The sequence below is a fragment of the Rhea americana genome, unplaced genomic scaffold (assembly GCF_003343005.1).
Source record: "Rhea americana isolate MKP2758 unplaced genomic scaffold, rheAme1 scaffold_76, whole genome shotgun sequence".
Taxonomy (NCBI): domain Eukaryota; kingdom Metazoa; phylum Chordata; class Aves; order Rheiformes; family Rheidae; genus Rhea; species Rhea americana.
The window spans coordinates 3,187,938-3,207,565 of record NW_028186934.1 but is presented as its reverse complement, the minus strand read 5'-3'; the positions used below and the strand labels follow the sequence as shown (position 1 = coordinate 3,207,565).

The 19,628-nt window shown below is 40.1% G+C and overlaps 1 protein-coding gene across 1 annotated transcript in view; it reads right to left on the bottom strand.

Annotated features, from left to right (window-relative positions):
• Window positions 1-2,031: 2,031 nt before the first annotated feature.
• Window positions 2,032-19,628, bottom strand: part of BCHE (butyrylcholinesterase) — a 35,893-nt gene continuing 18,296 nt past the window's right edge. Inside the window, exons 3-4 of the mRNA XM_085322288.1 lie at window positions 10,835-11,001; window positions 2,032-4,266 (exon numbers count right to left, since the gene is read on the bottom strand). Of these exons, the coding sequence (XP_085178414.1) occupies window positions 4,142-4,266; window positions 10,835-11,001 (292 nt within the window). The 3' untranslated portion in view covers window positions 2,032-4,141. The remainder of the gene's footprint in view (window positions 4,267-10,834; window positions 11,002-19,628) is intronic.

Here is a 19,628-nt window from a genome sequence, read left to right as displayed (position 1 = left end):
CAGAGCAGAGACACTAGGCTGTGTAGGACCTCCGTATACACTATTTAGCCCTTCAACAGTTAAAGATTCTGGGGCAAAAATGCTTGGTTTTGAATGATTAGGAATAAAGGGCAAGGGACCAGTCTACTTTTTTCAGTCTGGCACTTGGTAGTGGCACCAYGGGCTGCTCTTTAATAGCTTGGATATATTGCAGGTGTAACTGAAGCGTTATGATGTTTATTATGTCCCTCAAAATAGCTGCTGCTGATGTTGCAGAACTGGGGCTGAGCCAATAGAAATGCATGAGCTATAATCATGCCTGAGAAGAAGAGTGTTGTGATGTTGGCAGAGACAATTACATATATATAAAAAAAAAATAGGTGTGTGTGTGTGTGTATATATATATATATATACGCACACGTATGTGTATATACACACACCATTAACATGATATTCAGATTAATCTGTATGATATCTGCTTATGGCAATGGGCTGAATCCCTTGCTGATGATCCATTGTAACAGGAACATTGGTGAGGCCCAAAGAAGTCATATTAAGCTTGTACATCATGCAATATCAATAACATGTTCTGGCAGTTTGCTCAGTTTCTCTATAATCTATGATAACTTTCTCTACTGCACTCTACTGAAAATAAAAAAAAAAWATATATCTGTTACGTTGCAAAGATGCATTTACATCTATGGGATGGCAAGGAGTTGCCTCTGTTCTTTTCTGTTCAGACATACAGAGCTACCTGCTAACAAAGAGCTAAATTCTGTGCATATATCTATGTATTTATAGAACAGCAATCTCTGCTCTAAAAATAGCCTGAGCCTCTAGTGGCCAAAGAGGGGCTGAAAAGTCAGGCTTCTAGTTAAATGGAAATTTGGCTTTCCCAGGGTGATAAACATTGAGGGATGGATTACAAAGCCTGAAAGCCAGTCTTAAATATCCAAGTTACGGGCACAAAAGTTGAGGTTGCAAGGAAGCCTGAAAGCCTTGGGGTTTTTTAGCTATGCAAGAGAAAAGCTAGAGAGTACAAGGGCTCCTGTCCAAGCGAAGGGCTGGTGCTCAGGMAGCTTCCAGACACCCTGTCTGGAGCCAGAAAGCTTCGACCTTGACTTGCCCAAGGGACGTCAAACTGCAGAGACCCTCGGCCCCGGTATCCCGAGCACGCCAGCTCCTTTGGTGTTGGATACTCCAGCAGGATCATAAATAGGGTTTCCCTCAAATAACGCTTTACTGAGAGCTTATCCAACCTGAACTCCTTTAGATAAAACAGTAAAAACTCAAAAACTGGAATTTTAATTGAACAGTTTTGTTGGGAAATTTCTGACTCAAGCCTCTTATGACTATCTCTAAAGTAAGTGTGAAATGTCTGTAATTTAATCAGTGTGCTGTTAGCTTATAAACCTAATGACAACTGGTTTAATGCCAACGTTTTTGTTGGCACTGAAGTTCGTTTTATTATAATCTTCCAGCAGCTCTGGGACTAAATTCAAAATTCCTGCTTCAGATATCAAGTATGAGTTGAAAGTATCAACACATTTTGTCTGGTCTCACAGAGAAACCTTGGTTTCTTGCCTCTTTTGAGCTATGAGAAATCATTAATTAACAACATTACATCCTCAGTGAAGTCTGGGTGAGATATTCCCTCTAATATGCAAGTCCTGGGTTAAGCAATGATGCTGAAAATCTCAAATGATATCAAGTATGTTTGACCTTCAATTTTAAACTCTTCACAGTGGGGCATGGCCTTTTTTTAGCTCTTCATTACCTCAGCCATGTAAGTCTGAATACTTAAGGCTTTATTATATTTGGATAAGTGTGGGATATGGATATATGACTACGTGATATGTTGATTTCATGTGAATGACAACAGAGATAATTAAGTTCTTCCCCACCATAAGAAAAACACACAGCTATCAATTTATGCACACCGAGAAAATCGGTAAAACAGCTCTTCAAAAAGTGATTTAAGTTTTATTTTATTCTTTCCTCTTCCTTCCATCTTTACTCCTCTTTACGATCATGAAATGGATGCGGTACACATATGCTCAAAAGATTATTTATTATTCTTCAAATAGACCTTATCCAACCCAGCTAACAGCACGTACAAAGACACCTAACCAACAAAATATTTTATAAACTGCTTTACAACCACCCTTTCCGAAGGTTATTTGTACATTTTAATTAGCTCAGATTTTTTTTAATTGATTGGACTGATTAGACAGATAACTAGTGAAATACAGCTGAAGAGAGGATATCAAAAACAACAAGTACTGTGTGCAAGTGTGCTGGAGATGGTATCGCTCCGTGGAGGTTCACCACGGCAGGTTGGTACCTGGAACCTCTGGGGTACCTGGGGCCGTGGGCAGGCCCAGCTGGAGATGAGCAGGGTGCTCTTCTGGCACCTCTTCAGCGTCGGTATGAGGAAACACGTGGTTAWTATCCAGTGTGTTGCAGACTGACGCAGCGCTCCATGCTGTTTTTAATATCGCAACTGTGCCATGTATGTAATGAGATCACTATTCATGATATAAACATGAAGTGCTGTGTGAAGACGGGCTTCTTAACCTCTAGACACTTTCTTAGTTATAACCTGCTTGTCTAAAAATGACCAGGTTTTTGATTTTTTGATTGTGGAAGTCTGATTGTGATAGTTTTTTTTTGTTTGGTTGTTTTTTTTTTTTTTTTTGTTCCTCCCTAATTTATTCAAGAAATAATTGCATTCTCTTAAAAGCGACTGAAAGGATGAAAAGCTATCACAAATTAGAGTTTGTCCTTTCTGAAAAATAAGTGGTGACTCCTTTTTGTGTAGGGATCCTATGTGGTCAGATTGGCCACCAAAAAGAGACCACTCTGTTATCTAGATMTTGTCAGTATGCCAAATTCAACAAGGAGTTTTACAAAAGCTTCTGATSGCTACAACAGGAAATGGATACAGTGAAAGGCTATTACTTTTACAAAAAGCTTCAGAATAATTTATTTATGAGGTGGGTTGTTCCTCCTGTGTCCTCCTTATGTTTATCAAATTTTTGATGTTTATTCTTCCTAGATGGGCTACTGAAAGGAAGCTCGGTAAAGTATTATTGAGGCATACAACTTCCACCCCATCCAGAAGCAGGGAAGCAGGAGGAATGGTTGCTCGTGCGTGTGGCCGGCTGAAAGAGCCTGCTCTCCGGCCGCTTCCCCGCGCGCGATGCCCTTCGGCGCTTTCGCCGAAAAGCGCGCGCACCTGGAGCGAGGTCCCTGCCCTGTCTGGGCGAGCAGGGCTTTGGGGACCCGCTTCTGCCGAACCACGCGGATCGGCGCGTTGCGGTATAGCGGCGCGTCCTTCAGCCTGCAATGCTGCCGCTCGCCTGGGAGGCAACTTGGTGCACAAAACTCAGAGCRATCGAGTTTAGCTGCATAGCAGGGGCTTGTGCAGCCCGTGGATTCGTTGCTCTGCGACTCCCTCGGGCCTCACTCTTTGCAAAACGGGGATAGCAGAAGCAGAGGCTTCACAGCTACTCTAGCTCGCTTCGTGATTGTACTAGCACAGGCAGCAGAGGATTTTAGGCCTTTAATAGRTGGTTTGAATACTCCCCTCTCTGGCTGTCCTACAGATTTGGCCGTAAAGAAGCAATACTTGAGGCTTTAATGACTTCCTTAAAACTTTTTGGTCTAACAAGCAAATATCATTTGGTGTGTCCAGCAAAGTTGTTATCTCTTTATGTTTATGTCAATTAAATTATGTCTGAAGCAAGGTTTAAGTGTTGTAGCATCACAGTCAAAGATCAAAACTAATTGTTTTGCATGACAATACTYTAAAATACTGCTATTTCTATTTAAAAAAAATCCATTTTTCTACAACAGATTACATTGCTTCTTTGAAGTGTGACTTTAAGCAGCTACTGTTTGTAATAATGTGTACATCATTAATCTTCAGACTTTAATATCTACAGTCCTATTTAGCATACTGAAGCTTCAAAGGGTTTGGATGCCTTGTTGTTTATTGAGATACGAGGTAAAACATAAATGAAAGATCTGGGGAATTAATATTATACCCATTTTTTTAAAAAAATCTGCGTAATATTTTATGCTAGATGTGTTAGAAATACCTGTATATTTGCCTTGATCAACAGTAATACAGACATACTGGAAAGGGTAAACATATTAATTAGAGACCTGCACATCTCTCCTTCTTGTTAGTGTAATCATTAAATTGATTTTTCCAGTCCGACATGTAATTGTTCCARCGATGGAATCCAGCTTTCCACTCTTGTTCTGCTTCATCAACACTTCCTGTAAAACATGAAATGGGTTACATTAATCTAAATTTGAATCTCTTTAAATGCTAATTGAAAATATTTTTGATTATCACTGTCATTTGCTCTAGATACTTTATAGGCTAGTCTTCCTTTGTCTCTTTTCTCCAACCTGGAAAGATTGGAAATTCAGTGATTAACACTTTATCTTTAGATCAGGAAGGAGGGACTAGAAAGATATCCTGACATGCCCTTCAGGATGATAAATACACATATGGGGAAGATTTGTTGTTTTTTAGCTTATATTCATTTCCATCAAATCAGTCATTATAAAGCCACATCTTTCTAAAATCCCTGAAATATTTTGGTTCAATATATTTTAAAGTGAATCCTAGATGCTCCAAGGAATACTCTTATGAAAACTGAGATAGGTGCATGGATAGATATAGTGAAATCACAGCTCTGCTCAAAGCAATGACAGTGTTGCTATTAGATATAATAGGATCATGATTTCACTCTGCTTTGAAATAAATGTACACCTTAAATGCATAAAAGACATAAGTTTGGAGAAAGATGCAGTAAAACGTGCACAACGTCAACATAAAAATTGCTTTTTGCTCCTCGTTCTAGCCTATAAAACATGTGCCAACTAATCTTGTGTCCCAAGACAATATTTATTGCCAAAGCAATAAATATTGTCAGGCATCATAGCAGAGGGTGAGGTTAAGAAGAGTAATAAAAATAGATCATCTTGGAAAGTTCCCAAAGTAGCTTATGGGCAGGGATCACTTCTTCCATTCCCAAAAGGAAATTAGCCCCAGGGAGGAACCTGGGGACACTGTAGGAGCGATTCATACAGCAGCTAAAGGGGGATAACAGAGTTTATTGTGTACTGTTCGTCATTATTATGGATCTCTTGTAGAGACGTTTTTTCCTTAAAACTTAGAAGGCATTTGTGATCTATGTATGCGTTCTGAACCTAATTATCCCCATCTCCCATACTGACATAACTTGCTTCCAAAAAAAATTCAGTAATTGTGCTCATGCTATACCACTTTATGCTTTTCTGTTTTTATGCTCTTCTGCTAGGATAGCATATAGGCAGGCCCCTTTCCTCCATAAATACACCCCTTCCTCCTTTTTTATGATCTGACAGCAGTGCAAGTTTAGCTGGTTATGTGAAAATGAAATGCTGCTTTTGTGTTTTATACATCAGTAGAGAAAATATTCTGGAAAGAGAGTTAGCAGATTCAGAGATTTAGTTTGGAGAAGCATCCAGTAATTTAGTTGCTTATCTGCAATTTAGTTCAACATTTCCAAACCTTTTTGGTCTGGAAATCCAGATGGCAATTTAATGAGACTTTGAAATGAGATTTTCATTACTTCTTGGTTTCAGTGAGAGCAGAAATACAACCTTTTCTTGGTGTGGCTCTGCATTTCTGCTTGTAGTCAAAAGTAAAACTACTCAAATATGAGAGGAAAAAGGAAAAATTAACCAAACTCTCCTCCTTCAGTTAAAGAAGAATATAAGCTTGGTCAAAGTTCAGATTGCTTAATTTTTTCTGCTGTTGAGAATTGTCATTAACTCAAAGACCAAATCTTCAATGCTGGTAACAGTAAAAACATGTTTTGGTTACTAAACTAGGCAGATATAAATCACAGGACTATAGGGAGAAGATAAGCATGACACTTTACTTTCTTGACCTTAAGAACTGGTCTTTGAGTAATTCTTAATTTAAAGAAGTAGTTAGGCTCTCAGATAAAGCAAAATTATTTCCACATCTCAGATGGTTTTATAACTTAGCATTTGGATTGTTCTTGCATTATTTGGAGAAAAAAATGCCTGCATCTTGTGTTTTATATATATATATATATATTTGAAGCTTTATTTATCCATACAATCCTTCTAAGCACCAATTCAAGAAATTGTTCCATTTCTTCCTTCATTATTCAGGTTTAGGTGTGTTTGAAGTCTTAAGGTTTGGAAAGTATTTCTGTCCAAAGATTTGGAATAAAATGGAATATATCTACCATGCACACATCTTCTATTAAAACTCACTGCTCTAGAGTATGAATTATGAGACATTTCAGTGCTTCTTAAAGATCACTGTGAAGGAGTGAGTGAGCTGGGGAAAACAGACAGTGAGAAACGCAGACCAGCCATCTTTATGAATCTAAAAGACAAGGGAGAAAGGAAAACACTGAAATAAGAACTCAGATTCCCATTTGTTTGCTTTTTTCAGTGATAAGATCCAAATTGAAGTCACAAGTCAATGCATCCCATTATCACCAACATCATCAATCTCTTTGAAGCAACCACCCATGACTTAGATGAGCTGTCAGCTAGAAGGCAAAAAAAGATTAGGGAATTCGGCCTGACCAGTAATTACAGCTTGGAGTACTGGGCAACCACAATCAGCTGCAATACTACAGAAGTCAGCTAATAACACGGTGAGCTTATTTTGCTATATACAGTAATTTAGATAGTCCCAAACCCTATAGTAATAACAATTAGCCTGATCCAGGGCCCAGTGGTGTTTACAAGGTAAAARGGGGAGATTTCAGTAGGCAGCGAATCAAATCTTAGTGCTTCAAAACGTCCCAGTTTAACAAAGCAAAAAATGAAGGTTTTTCTATTCCTCAGCACAGGGTCAGCGCAGACAGCTGGCCTTTCTTTTCTTTCCACATAGCCATGCAGCCCTCATTTAAATGGCATTATAGCAAGGTTAAATTTGTCTCTATGCTATCATTTCTTGCTCTGCTGAATGCGCCAATAAAGTACTAATTTTAAATGTATTTTTGTGCTCTTCATTAGGAGCAGGACAAAGCCTGTGTAGCTGTTATTTTATAGTATAATTAAAAAAGGATGGCAAGCTGGAATTAATTTTTCCATCCTTCTTAACATCTCATAAATCTTAGTGCCTGCAAACATCTTTTTGATTCATCAGTATGATAAACACTACAGCTTGATCTGCTGTGGACTCTCATGGTGACAGTTTCTACATAAAATGTTACAAAGGAAAAAAGAAATGGTGCTTACACCTCTATCTCTCTATTCAATATTCTTTAATCATACATTCTGTGAATATTCATGGCTTCTTTAAAAACAATATCTGTGTTTTCATATGTATTTTTAAGAACTTTAGATTTTTTTTCTTCTCCCAAAAGACAATAGTGCTGTCTGGAAAGTGAAATATTGTAAGGGCTGTTCCATCTCCTGTGGCCTGGGATGCAAGACACTGGAGCAAGAAAAATTAAGAGTAATGTCCACAGCTGGCTATTTGTAGGCACACTGAATAGTTGTAGCAGACTTGGTGAGGTTACTTTTGAGTAATTCACTTTTCAGCAATCATGACGAGTGCAGGAGCTAGCTCTGTGGAAACTGAAAACTGATTCTGATGGTGAATTTTCTAATTCACTGCATTTTTAATAGTCTGAATGCCCTGAGAATCTATAGCTCTTTTGATGTCTCTATAGAATCCAGACGTTGTTTGGATGATCATAGCAAATACAAAGATTTTGGCTATTCAATAATCAGGACTTTTCTTTGTCTCCACATCTAAAATCTTTCGGGGGTTTAGTTTTTAAAATAGAATGAATTCATATTAGCTACGTGATACTGGTTTTCTTTTTAGATGATATATGATACAAACGAAATAGAAAAGTAGGTATTTTAATGTATCAGACATAAAAATAGTAATGGAACACAAATGGAGGGTTTGGCTGCCTGCAGCTTTCTATAATCAAGCGGAAACAAGGGTGTATAAATAGTCGGGGCTCTGGATACATTAAGATTGTATTAAGGAAGTAGTCTTACATAGATGCTTTTATAATTAACGTATGATTGCTCTAAAAGCTACTTAAGAGTCACTTACTGTTCTCTGTCCCTCCAGTGTGTTACTTTTAGAAAGAGTCATCAGAAAAAAAGTTCTGGTGATTATCCCAGTGCTCTTGCCCTCAAATGAAATATTAAATGGTGAACGCTTCCGGCTTTTTGCAGGCTGAGTGGGAGCGGCAAATACCTCCGTGTGCTCAGCCCTTAGCAAATAGGCCTGAAAGCTGGGCAGCAGCCCTATCTGGAAGGGAAGGGCCCCGAAAGGCAGGTCTAGGGCCAAATTACCTGTATATTATATATGGATGCATCTCTTACGTTAGTGTGCAAGGCCTACTTTTTCTGTACCAGTTCTCTCAGTCCAAAACCATGACACATTTTTTTAGCCTATCAAGCTTTTTTGCTCAAGGAAAATATCCAACCACAAGGATGGCAGAGGCAAAAWTTTTTTTTTCTTGTATATTTAACTGCCCTGAGCAACCCATCTGACTTAACGTGTCATGGGAACAGACTTGTTCAGATGCTGGAAACACTTGGACCTGGCCATTACATGACCAGGACAAGACCTCAAAGGGACAGCGAGGCCTGTGTGAGAAACGGCTCAATAACTAAATGAGGGGCTCACGGCCAAGCAGGACACAATCACCCTTCTGAAATCCTGGCCGCTTGGCACTATTACAAATCCTTTAAAATTTCTGGGAGAGGGGAAAAAAAAAGTCACTTTGCCCTCTTCAGATCCGAACTGATACAATTCCACTTTGTCTATCTGAATTTCCCTTGAACTATAACTTGCAATAATAAATGTCTTTACTTCCTGTTCTCTGTTGTCTTACATCATATTAAAGTAATCTTTTACTTCTGAGACTATTTTAGTAGAAGAAATAATAGAAAAACAGGCTCTCARAAGATGAGGAAATACTTCTATGACATGAAGTGTCCTGTGAGTTCCTCTGGGCAYAAATGGAGACAGAAATGCAAATTTTAGTGAAGAGAATTTTTACAACTTAAAGGGTACTATATCATGTCTTTAAGTAGAAATGTAGGGGTTTCTTTCAGAACTATAAAAGACTGTGTACAGAACATAAGCATAAAAGTGTAGTATTTTTATTACAATACTTTCACTGCCTGGTAGATCCAGATATGTGAGGGAACAGCAYTGCTTCACTTCTGGGCTCATTGCTAGAGTAGGATCCAGGCACGACGATTGCTTCCTTTTTGTTAAGAATATATTGAGKTTCTTTTAATTAATAATACATGTTGTGAGCTACTGCACGTGGTGGAGGAAGCGAAGTGCATATRTCTGTTGGCAGGTCAGGAGGCCCCTTCACCATCCCTCGCGCCACAGGAACGTGCAAAGCAACTCCGCCGTCCTGCCAAGGCGTCCTGAGCTGTCCAGCGCCGTGCGCGGCTCGGCCGTGGAATATTTGGTTACGCACGGGTCCTTTGGCAGATATACGCTACCCCAAGGAGCCAGGAGAGAGAAGTGTGTCAAATGGTTCTCCTGGCTCAGCATAAAGGGGTTGTAGTAATTTGCGAAACTTCCCCTAAAATCCACTCACGCAATTCAATATTTTGTGATTTTTTTTTTTAATCGTAGATTTGATAAAGTATTCCTTTTACCTACAGATGTTGCTTCCCTTGATTTAATTCAAAAACTTCTACTGAAATGAGAGGGGGTAAAAATTGAGCCATAACACAAAAGTAGGCTCAAATTAGGAAGGAACGAATATTTCAAGTAAAAAGAAATCTGCACTTTTTCATGGAAGTTTACTTATTAAGTCCATGATTCAAGCAGAGTCTTATAGAAAGCTTGTAAATTACTAATTAACCTTTAAAAGTTGCCTTTCAGTTCTGAAATGACTCTCTTACAGCCCAGCTCCAGCGTGCAGCTTGGAGCTCCGAAATCTCCTTCCCACGAGCGGTTCCCGGTGCAGCCCACGAGCACAGACCTCGGGCCGTTTGACGGGCTTCGCAAGAACAGTCGCTTCGGTCTTTGCCCGAAAGTCTATCTCAGTACCAGCGGATTTAGGAGTCCATTGTGCTTAATAAACGTGAGACTTCAAACTGCTGCAGTTATGCTTTTCTGAGTAGCAATTAGCTAAATCGCACAAACTTGTTGGATGAACAGCAAGCTACAAATCGGACTCATTTTTCCTAGGCCAATGCCAAGGCCTCTCAGTTGTCTTCRGTGACTGAAACTCTAGAAATAAAACAAGTCTGAAGAACTGAATCCCCACTTAGAAGATATCAAGTGTTTTGCAGCTTCCATGGATCAGTCACACAATATAATCCCATACGTTGCACACATCCCAATAGCGGCCCACAATAGACCTGGGACACCTGAAGCTTATGCAAAGCTTCTCCAGCCTTCAGAAATCCCTGTGCAGGTTCCCAGCTTAGCAATGTCATTTGTGCTGTCACCACCACCCCRGGGAATCCTGAGCTGAAGCAATTCCGAGACCGACGCCTTGAACGGAGAGATTTACACCACGCTAAAATGTCTTGTGTTGTAGATGCATCCGCCCTGCACAATTCCAGGGCTTGGGCCTGTCCCTGGCTTGTCCCAGCGTAGAGCTGGGTGCTACAAGGTTATGGAGTGATGACCACAGCTGTAGGACATGTTGCAGAATGGACAGTTCTGCTGAACATCAGAACACCTTGTGGAAATACATTTATAAACAAACTTCAAGATTTAAAGTATCRCATTAATACGAAGCAAATGAGCTTGTGTAAAACACTCTACGTATGAAAATCTACAMAAAACAGCACGTACCTGTCATTTCCAGGACTTTGGGAAAAAATGTATTCCAGAATCGACACTGCTGAGCACGCAACTTTGTACGTATCTCTGAAGCTTCAGTACTTAAAGTTAAGTATTTTTGTTTGGTACTCGTGAAGAYGGGCCATCTCGTTCCGTTAACCAGAGTCGCGTTTGGCGTTCTAGATGAATAAAGAGAAACATTTCATTTCTAATGAGAAATTACCTCAGCATGTCAATTAAGTTATTTTCTTCCAGTRGAGGGTTATTTTATTTCAACTTAGGTATGTTAGTTTGGAGTTACTGAAGTAAGGAAAAGAAATTTAAAAAGAAAGAATTATTTGAACTTCCTTTAACAAAAGTGATTTATATTACCCTTTCAGGTTTTGCTTTATGTAAAGAAAAAAAATGTTAAAACTACTAAACACAAATCACACGTTGAATTTGGAGATTGTAACAAAAGACATAAGATACTATAGGTGACTAAAGAACAAATGAACAAAGAAATTTGAGAGGCTACGATGTTTAGGTCTTAATTTGAATGCTGCTGTCCACTTCCAGTAAGCAAATATATTGTGCTAAATGTCTCGGAAATGCAAGTGAAGGTTAAATAAAAGTCTAAATTTTGGACAAGAGCTGTGTTGGAAGAGAGAAGAATTATTTCTCATTAAGAAGAAACTGTTCTTACTTGAATACATTGAGCACCTTTGGTGAAGTACCAAACACAATCCTCAGCTTTTTTGGAAACCAGGAAGAGGTACCGTGTGCTTGGCTCTTTYATAAAACAGATATTGCACATTACAGGATCACAGGCATTGGTAGTAAAATAGCTGTAATATCTATAATACRATAGAACTCATAACGATTTAGGAATGAGCAGATTAACATCCATTTGTTTCCCCMCCAAAAAGGACTTTTGAATCTCTAGTATCTATAGGATGAATCTCTATAACTTGTGGAGAAAAAGAGGGTGGTTTAAAGGTGCAGAGAAAAGGAGAATATTTTATTAAGGGATGAACAAGACAATATCATTTTCATAGAAAGGGGATGATGTGTTTAAAATATAAGTCCATGTTAGAGAAGAAGTTAGGAGACCAATGAAACCTCTAGCTTCAATGCAGGCAGTAGAACTCTTTTTCTCTGCTTGAAGCTGAGATCAAGGAATCTGGATTTTAGGGCAGGGCAACATGGTTTGATGATTCTTGACAGGATAAATTAAGGTGTATTAGCAACTATATTAATTAGATTATTACTACTTTACATTTATTTTTTATTTTTACTACTTTACTTTTCACCAGCAGTTCAAAAGGAGCCTATTGCACAGGGAGCCCACATGAGCTCTGCTTGTCAAGGAAGGGAATGAGGTACCAGGCATGGAAATTCATAGCAATGCCGCTCGGTTTATGCAGAATGAGTCAAGTTTTTGGCCCGTGCTTTAGTATTCTGTTCTACTCTCTGGCCTTTAGCACCAGGTATTGACCACTCATGGAAGCGTGCTATGAGAGTAAAAGACCCAGTAATGTGATTGAGCATGCCCATTCCTATATTCCTAAATTGCTCACTTCTTTACTAATTCTACTCTGATTAACACAGCACCCTTTTTAACTGCACATTTATTTGTGGCTCGTGAGAATGATGACTTAAGCAGAGCTGACTTCCACTTCAGTTCAAGATCAGAGCACTAATGGTGCTGTCAGTATTCATTTAACAGCTTTTATGCTATGAAATAAATCATGACATTCCACATTATAATTTACAGGTTGGGGGGGAGGGTTATACTATGGCTACAGATGTATTTTACTAAAGGTGATTGAAAGAACTGTCAGATGAACACAGCATTTTAAAATACGTGAACCTGCTGATGAGGACATTTTCTCCACATTCCTCTAATGCTTACCATTCAGATGAGTGTTCAGTAATCTCCTCCTTTGCTCCACTATTGAAAACTTCCAAAGTTAAAAAGCAGCTCCCAGTGATGGCAGAGCAGAAAGATCACAAGAATATAATTTTTTAACTGGTAAGAACACAAAGTTATGACTATAACCTTGCTGCCCTAGCACAATTACATTTCATTTCTTCTTGCAAAGAACTTCATGATGAGAATTGTAATGCTCAGAATAAGCTGTAAAATTCCATGGTCTTTAGGCCAAATGCAAAGTTTAAAGCTATACACTAAGCAAACTGTATTGGGAGGATCTCTTTACCGAACAGAAGAAATCCTACCCAACACACAACCTTATCTCTCTGCATCTCTACTTGCAAATAGTAATCGTAAATGAAGACCATCTTGGCAGATAGACTATAGGACCTTGGTTCTGCTGAAATAAGGCTCATAATTTCCATGGAAACCTCCATCCTACTGACTTTATCAATTCTTCAGACCTTCGTTCACTGAGATACTCTTTCAGCTCCTGGCACTACCCAATTATCTCTCTCTTCTTTCCTTTTCTTTCTTTCTTTTTTTCCTTTTTTTTCTTCTCTCTTTTTTTTTTTTTAAGTACACATCACTTTTGCCCCCTCAGTACTCTTAATAGGGCTGGATGGTGGGTTTGGTGCCCTCAGCAGAGCTGCGCCAGCTTTGTCACGCACATGCAGGAGGTCTCTGTCCCCTGCGTCCACTGCATCAAGCATCAATCACCTTTCTGTATTTCTGTCCCTGTCTATAAGCTCTAGTCAGGCAAAACCTTCATTTTGTGTGGAGAAAATAGGACTACTTCACTGAATATTTTAGTTTCTACAAGCTTTTTAATGTTTGCATGAGCAAGTCTTATGGCAGTTAAGGAGAGCAATTATTTGTATTGCTCCCAGAAAAGAAATGCAAGAGAAAACRAAACAAAATGAAATTTCTGTGTTTAAACTTTGGTATAAACAGAATTTGTTTCAGTATTTCAGCTATTTTCTTCTTAGCATATGCCCTGAAGTTATAGGCTGGACTCTCTAGTCTTTCACAGTGGTACAGCAGCTCATTTACAGGTACTCAATTATTTCATTAAGAAATGTCTTTAAGGCAGCCAAACTTATTTTCTCATTAACTTGAAATACACAGAGTTTCTTTTGGGGCTCAATCTCCATTAAAGCTGCTCTCATGTTCTACCTTTATGAATATATATGTTCCCAGTGAAGTTCAGGAGCCTTATTTTAATCCTGTGCTCAGTGGAATTTGCTTCGCRTTTTTCATTGTTACTAAGCTCAAACTCTCCTTCTTTGGGTATTGTATTCCCGTAACTGGCAATAACATTTAATTTTCAAAATTCATTTATAATACATATACTAGGCTTGACAGAGCAGAAGTGAAGAAGATTGTGGAAGAGCTTATTAACTCCGTCAATTCTGTGTATTTAGTGTTCATCTCAAGCAACTTTAGGAAGAAAAAGTTAATTCAGTTCAGATGAAAAATGGGACAGCCTGGACATAGCGAGTTCTGTTGATCATTATGAACATATTTTGGTTACCCCTCTTCTTATTAACACGATCTATGCAGCTTGAAATACAGTACTAGCTCACTACATATTTATTAATATTCACATAGCATTACTTTTACAGATGGCTTATCAAATGCATAATTAAAATTTATTTCATCATCTAAATTGTAACTCTTTTTCACAAGCGCTCGTGATATGAAGTACCTGTAAAATATGCACTTTATTTTTATGAATGAACGTTGAATAGTTTTCACTCTGTAGTGGCATCACCATTTAATGTATAGGTTCTTTTGTAGCATTACATTATACTTTGATATAGTCCAGAAAACAGAATTTTCTGTGATAATTCTCATGAGAAGTTTTAGGCATCCTGTACCTTTCTAGTGCATGTTGTAAGCAACAAGCTTACACACTGTGCTAGCACGGACTCTCTCAAGCTTTTGCTGTATTGTTATTTTGCTGCTTTGTTTGCAAAAGGGTCTGATTAACATCGTGTGTGTTTCTCCATCGCACTAAAGAAAAAAAAAGAAATAAATGTCCAACACAGCTGAACTACACCAGCCCAAAGGCCTTAGCAGAACTGGAGCTGGCTTCCGTCAGGCCATCTCCAAGAAGAGCAGGGCAAGCTCATTTGCCTGTGGTTTACCCATTGGGAATATCCAATTCTCCCCTGTTCTGGGAAGCAGCGGGAAAGGTGGCGTCTCGGAGCCCGGCTGCGCGCTCGACGCTGCTCTAGCCGCAGCAGCGGCAGCCGTACTGATCAAAGAYGCTCCACCCGCAGTGAGGCAGTTTCCTCCTCAACATCGTCTGCCCATTACCCCCGTGCTAGCGTTCGAGCCCGCGTGTGTCTCGTTAGCAGAATAGGTTGCCCGCTGAGATTAATGAGAGGTTATGATAATGCCACTGCAACCTCTGCTTTCCCCGTGCAGCAAGAGTTGAAATCAAATTTAGAGCTATTCTCACTAGGTGCAACTTTATCGACTTCAGCGGTTTGTATCTGCTGACGCTCATTTTCAATTTGGCCCCCTTTCCTTTTAAACAGCTGGTTTAATGGGAGGCGAGAGTGAATGTGAATCACTTTTATTAGCTTTCATGATTMCTTGCAGCTATCAAACAGTACGGACAATAAGCTGTTTTTCAATGGATGGCGTTTTACGGCGTGTTACCATGGGCACGGGATAACAGGCCGGGGGAACAGCCTTCAAGTTAATATAACGGCAGCAATAAGCCTGTGTCTGTTTTCTATAGTTGCACTACAAAGGCTGTAAGAATTATGGAAATGGCGGGTTCAGCGTCAAACAGGGAACATGCTGCGAGTGTTTCGCCCGAGGGGATGCTCRGGGAATGAAAGATCGCTTGCATATGTCCATACTGCAAACAGGGGGAGCTACTGAAGCTCGCACGCCTATACCTGAGCTAGCTTCAACGCAGTCGCTCGAATGCCAACTGCGGTACGAGCACGGCGGAGCGATTTAACGCACAGCTGCTTCTGCACCTACTACAAATACTTGTTCAGTGTCCCAGTGAAGGTAAAAAACCTACTGTTAGTGAATGTGATTACTAATGTGCTTGGAGTTTATACTTGTGTAAACAAGAGATGCCCAGAAATCCTTCCTACCGAAGTCTTACTCAACGAGCAACCCCATCGACTTCAGTGGGATTAGGAATGGGGGAATCCTACACTTTGAGGAAAGGCTGTAAGGCTTGTAGCCTAAAAATGTATCTTAACTTTACAATTGATTTATTAATGGTTATATCATGTAGAACACTTTAATCATGCTGGCATTAAACAAAATATCCAAAGTATCTTTAAGTACTTGACTAAGCGTTTGAGCCAAATGGATTATCTTCTTATTTTGTTTTATTTTATTTTATTTTTCCCTGGTCTGGAAGAGAACATGTAGCTGCTTTAACTCTTTCCCACCCCGGTAGAAGGGCCCTCACAATTAGCTGACGCGGAGAGATGCTTGTGCTCCTSCGGTCCTCCAAAAAGCAATGAGCTGCGCCAGGCGCTGGATCATTTCAGAGCGGGGTGGGAAGCGTTTGCTGCCTTCGTCAGGCAAACGTAGSCAGATGTCTCGTATCGTTTCTAAAGGCCACGGCACCCAACATTTATACCTACGTTCGTTTTGTGGTCGCAGCCCAACGAGTGCCGGGTTAGTAGCAGCTCTGGGCCGCGGTGCAGTCCCCGGAGGGACTAGGGCGTCACGATAACGCACGTTCGCCTCGTGCACGCAGGGTAGTGTTTTGCTCGGAAGGTACGACTGGGAGTTTAACTGATACTTTCCAGCCCAGTCCTATTAAAAGAAGAGCAGATTTTACTGTTAAGTGCTGGTTAAATCTTCTCAAACCCYCAAACAATTTGGCTTAATGCCGGTTTCTTCATACCAGGCTATTAGTTTCATATGAGTCACTGCTAAGTAGACACCAGAGAGGACCATGAGGTTGAAGACTCAAAATCCTTAACCTGAGGAGCAGCTCTAGCTATTGCAACAAAGAAAATGAATCTGTTCTGGAAACTTTCCTTGGAAAAGTTAGCAAGGGAAAGGATGAAAAAAAATATATCTTTAATACCCCTAATAAAATTTTTAATAGCAAAAATATCCCCAGAAGCTCTAATTATTGTATGCTCTTTGCACCCAGAGACTGAGACCTGTGTACATCTGGGAGGCTCTCACTGAACGAAGACGTAGTTTGCATCTGCTGCCCGCATCGCCACCGGTTGGAGCCACGTATGTACRATTCAAGGTAACAAATTTACTCTTAGATTTTTTTAAATTAGACGGTTATTCAGAACACTTTCCCGAGTGTTCAGCTAATCACTGTCCATCTACTAAAATGATCTGATGGACTCTCTGGCCAAAATCTTTACATCGTGCCAAAGCAGTTAACGTTAAAATGTGCTCTTTGAAATGAGGCTTTCTATTACTAGAAAGTGCAAAAGCAAAGACWGGATGGCAGAGGCACTTTCCTTCCCCGTCCGTTAGCCGAGGTCTACGAGTTGGCCCGTTTAGAGCCAGCAGGCAGGGGAATGCCAGTCCCGCAGAAGCGAGCTGTGGCACTGACACACCATCGCTAAACAAATACATATATTGKTTTTGTTGTCACTACCAGTAGGTGCACTTGATACCTAATACTGCATAACAAGTTACTTTACTGTTTTTTTAAGTGTAGACTGTTCTTCAGAATATTCCTTAATATTGCTAGCCATCTAATCTATTGAACGGATGGACCCTCCGTGCAAATATTATAGTGCCACGATTAATATTTCGTTTTAAAATATCCTTATGTCTTTACCCGCTCACAYTCATGGGAAAGACAATCTCTAGTCTATCCGCTGAAAAAAATCTATCAGCTGAAAAGCGTGAGTGGTGTCATTTATAATAACCGAGCTCGGAAAACTACCGCRTTTAGAAGTGACAACACAGACAGGGGTATCGCCGGCCTGTGGAAAAGTGGGGGATTGGAAACATTTGTGATTATTTGCTTTATACACTAAGCTTCCTTGTACCCTAGTCATTGCTCACAACACAAGCCCACACTCCTGTGGCACTTGGGAATTAGAAAAAAAATAAATAATATTGGTCCTGCTTAAAAGCATTGATCTGTTTATTAGAATTTGATTTTTGCAAGAAAATAGTTACYAGTTTCTGCAAATCAGTAGTAATTAAATCTTCCTCATTTACTTGCTCCTTAAATGCAACAAAAAAACCTTAGATCCTGATTCTGTGATCTTTGAGCCTTACTCAAACCGAAGCGAATAGAAAGATTCAATTGTATTCAAAATACAATTAACTACCACCCTGTTTGAGCAAGGTTGTGGAATCAGATCCTTCGAAATACTTTTCTTAAGAAGTTGTTTATGGAAAATTTGTTATAGCTGCTAGATTACGAACTTATTTCTGTGATCTGTGAGCGCTAACTAAGCACAAGGACAAAAAACAAARTACCCCTGAGTCACAGCCCAAGGAAACTGCTTTGCAAGTTATACTGAAGATAAACATTATTTCTCCTGCTGATCCTTGGAGAAACCTGTACGATCCAGCTGGCTTACTTTTTACTGGCAGAAATTGGAGCAGGACCTTTGCAGCTAGGCTTTCTTGCACCTTCACAGGCTAAATAAAGCTCAGGATGTTCCTTCCAGATTCCTATTTGGTGATAACAGAGGCGTGTTTAAATGTCTTAAACTATAAATTATCACAGTATGCAGTATTACAAATGATATCGGTTTCAGGAAACGAAGCAACAAGCTGCTGCTTCTTTTTTGGTCTTGTTGTGCTCTCCTCCAGACAGGCTCCTGAGGCTGAAGAGTCCCAAAGGACTCTCRTTTGTGAACGTTTTGGCACTGTTTTTGAGAATTCCTGCTGTACATAAGGGCTTGATGAAGSTGAGTCTTAAAGTACTGGCTGTAAATCACACAACGTTTGAGAACCTGAGACCCAGGATGTTCTGCCTTAGCTTGTGGGCACTTTTGTACTGGTTCAGGAGGTCAGTGCGTTGAATCCTGGGCTCCTGGAGCGGAGCCTGCTCTGCACTCAGAAGTCACAAGGTCAGCAGGACCCAAGCTACGGAGCCCTGCAACACACCCCGAGGTCCATCAGACCTTCTGCGCCCACGCTCGTGCTCCTGCACGCAGCTCTCCCGCGATGTGTGTGCATGTCCCTGCGAAGCCTGGGGCCATTTCTGGACCCACCACCCAAACAAGCATGTGGTGAGAAATGGTTATCAGACATGGAGCAGCATTCCCGCTAGTCTGTCCAGGAGCTGCTAGTGCCAGAAGCTTGAAAACRAGTGAAAATGGCCTTTCCTGAGCAACTGTAAACTTAAACCTGAACAGAGCTTACTCCTCCCTTGGTTTAAACCAAGCTCTAGTTAGGAATGGAGATCTATCTCGAGTTAAATAGTCACAGTGCTGTCTCAGTGTCCGCTGGGTCCCTCTAAGCGGGCACTATCATACCTGTGTCTCCTGACCTCTCTGCTGGTCTGTACTCTAGTCCAAAAATGCTCTCCCTCAGAGACCCCCTCAGTGTCTCACTCRGCACCTCCCAAGTCCCTGCACAGTTTTAAGGAGGAGCCGGAAACCAAGCTGCATCTCAGAGCGGTCTCATCAGACAGCACGATTTCTGGCCAAAGGAGAGGAAGGAAACGCTGCAAATGAAGTGGGCCTATGCCACAGAGAGGGATGACTGACATGAGGGGGAGAGAGAAAAAAAACACAACCCCCAAGCCAGAGAATAACCTGCAACCTAACAGTAAGAGTTTCTTCAGGAAAAGGAAAAAAATCAAGTTAAAATTGACTCCAGGAAAATGGCTGAAATTTTGGCATTAAAATGGAGATAATTTCAAACCATCAAAAGTATGGTTTATCCTATCTTTTTTTTTTTTTT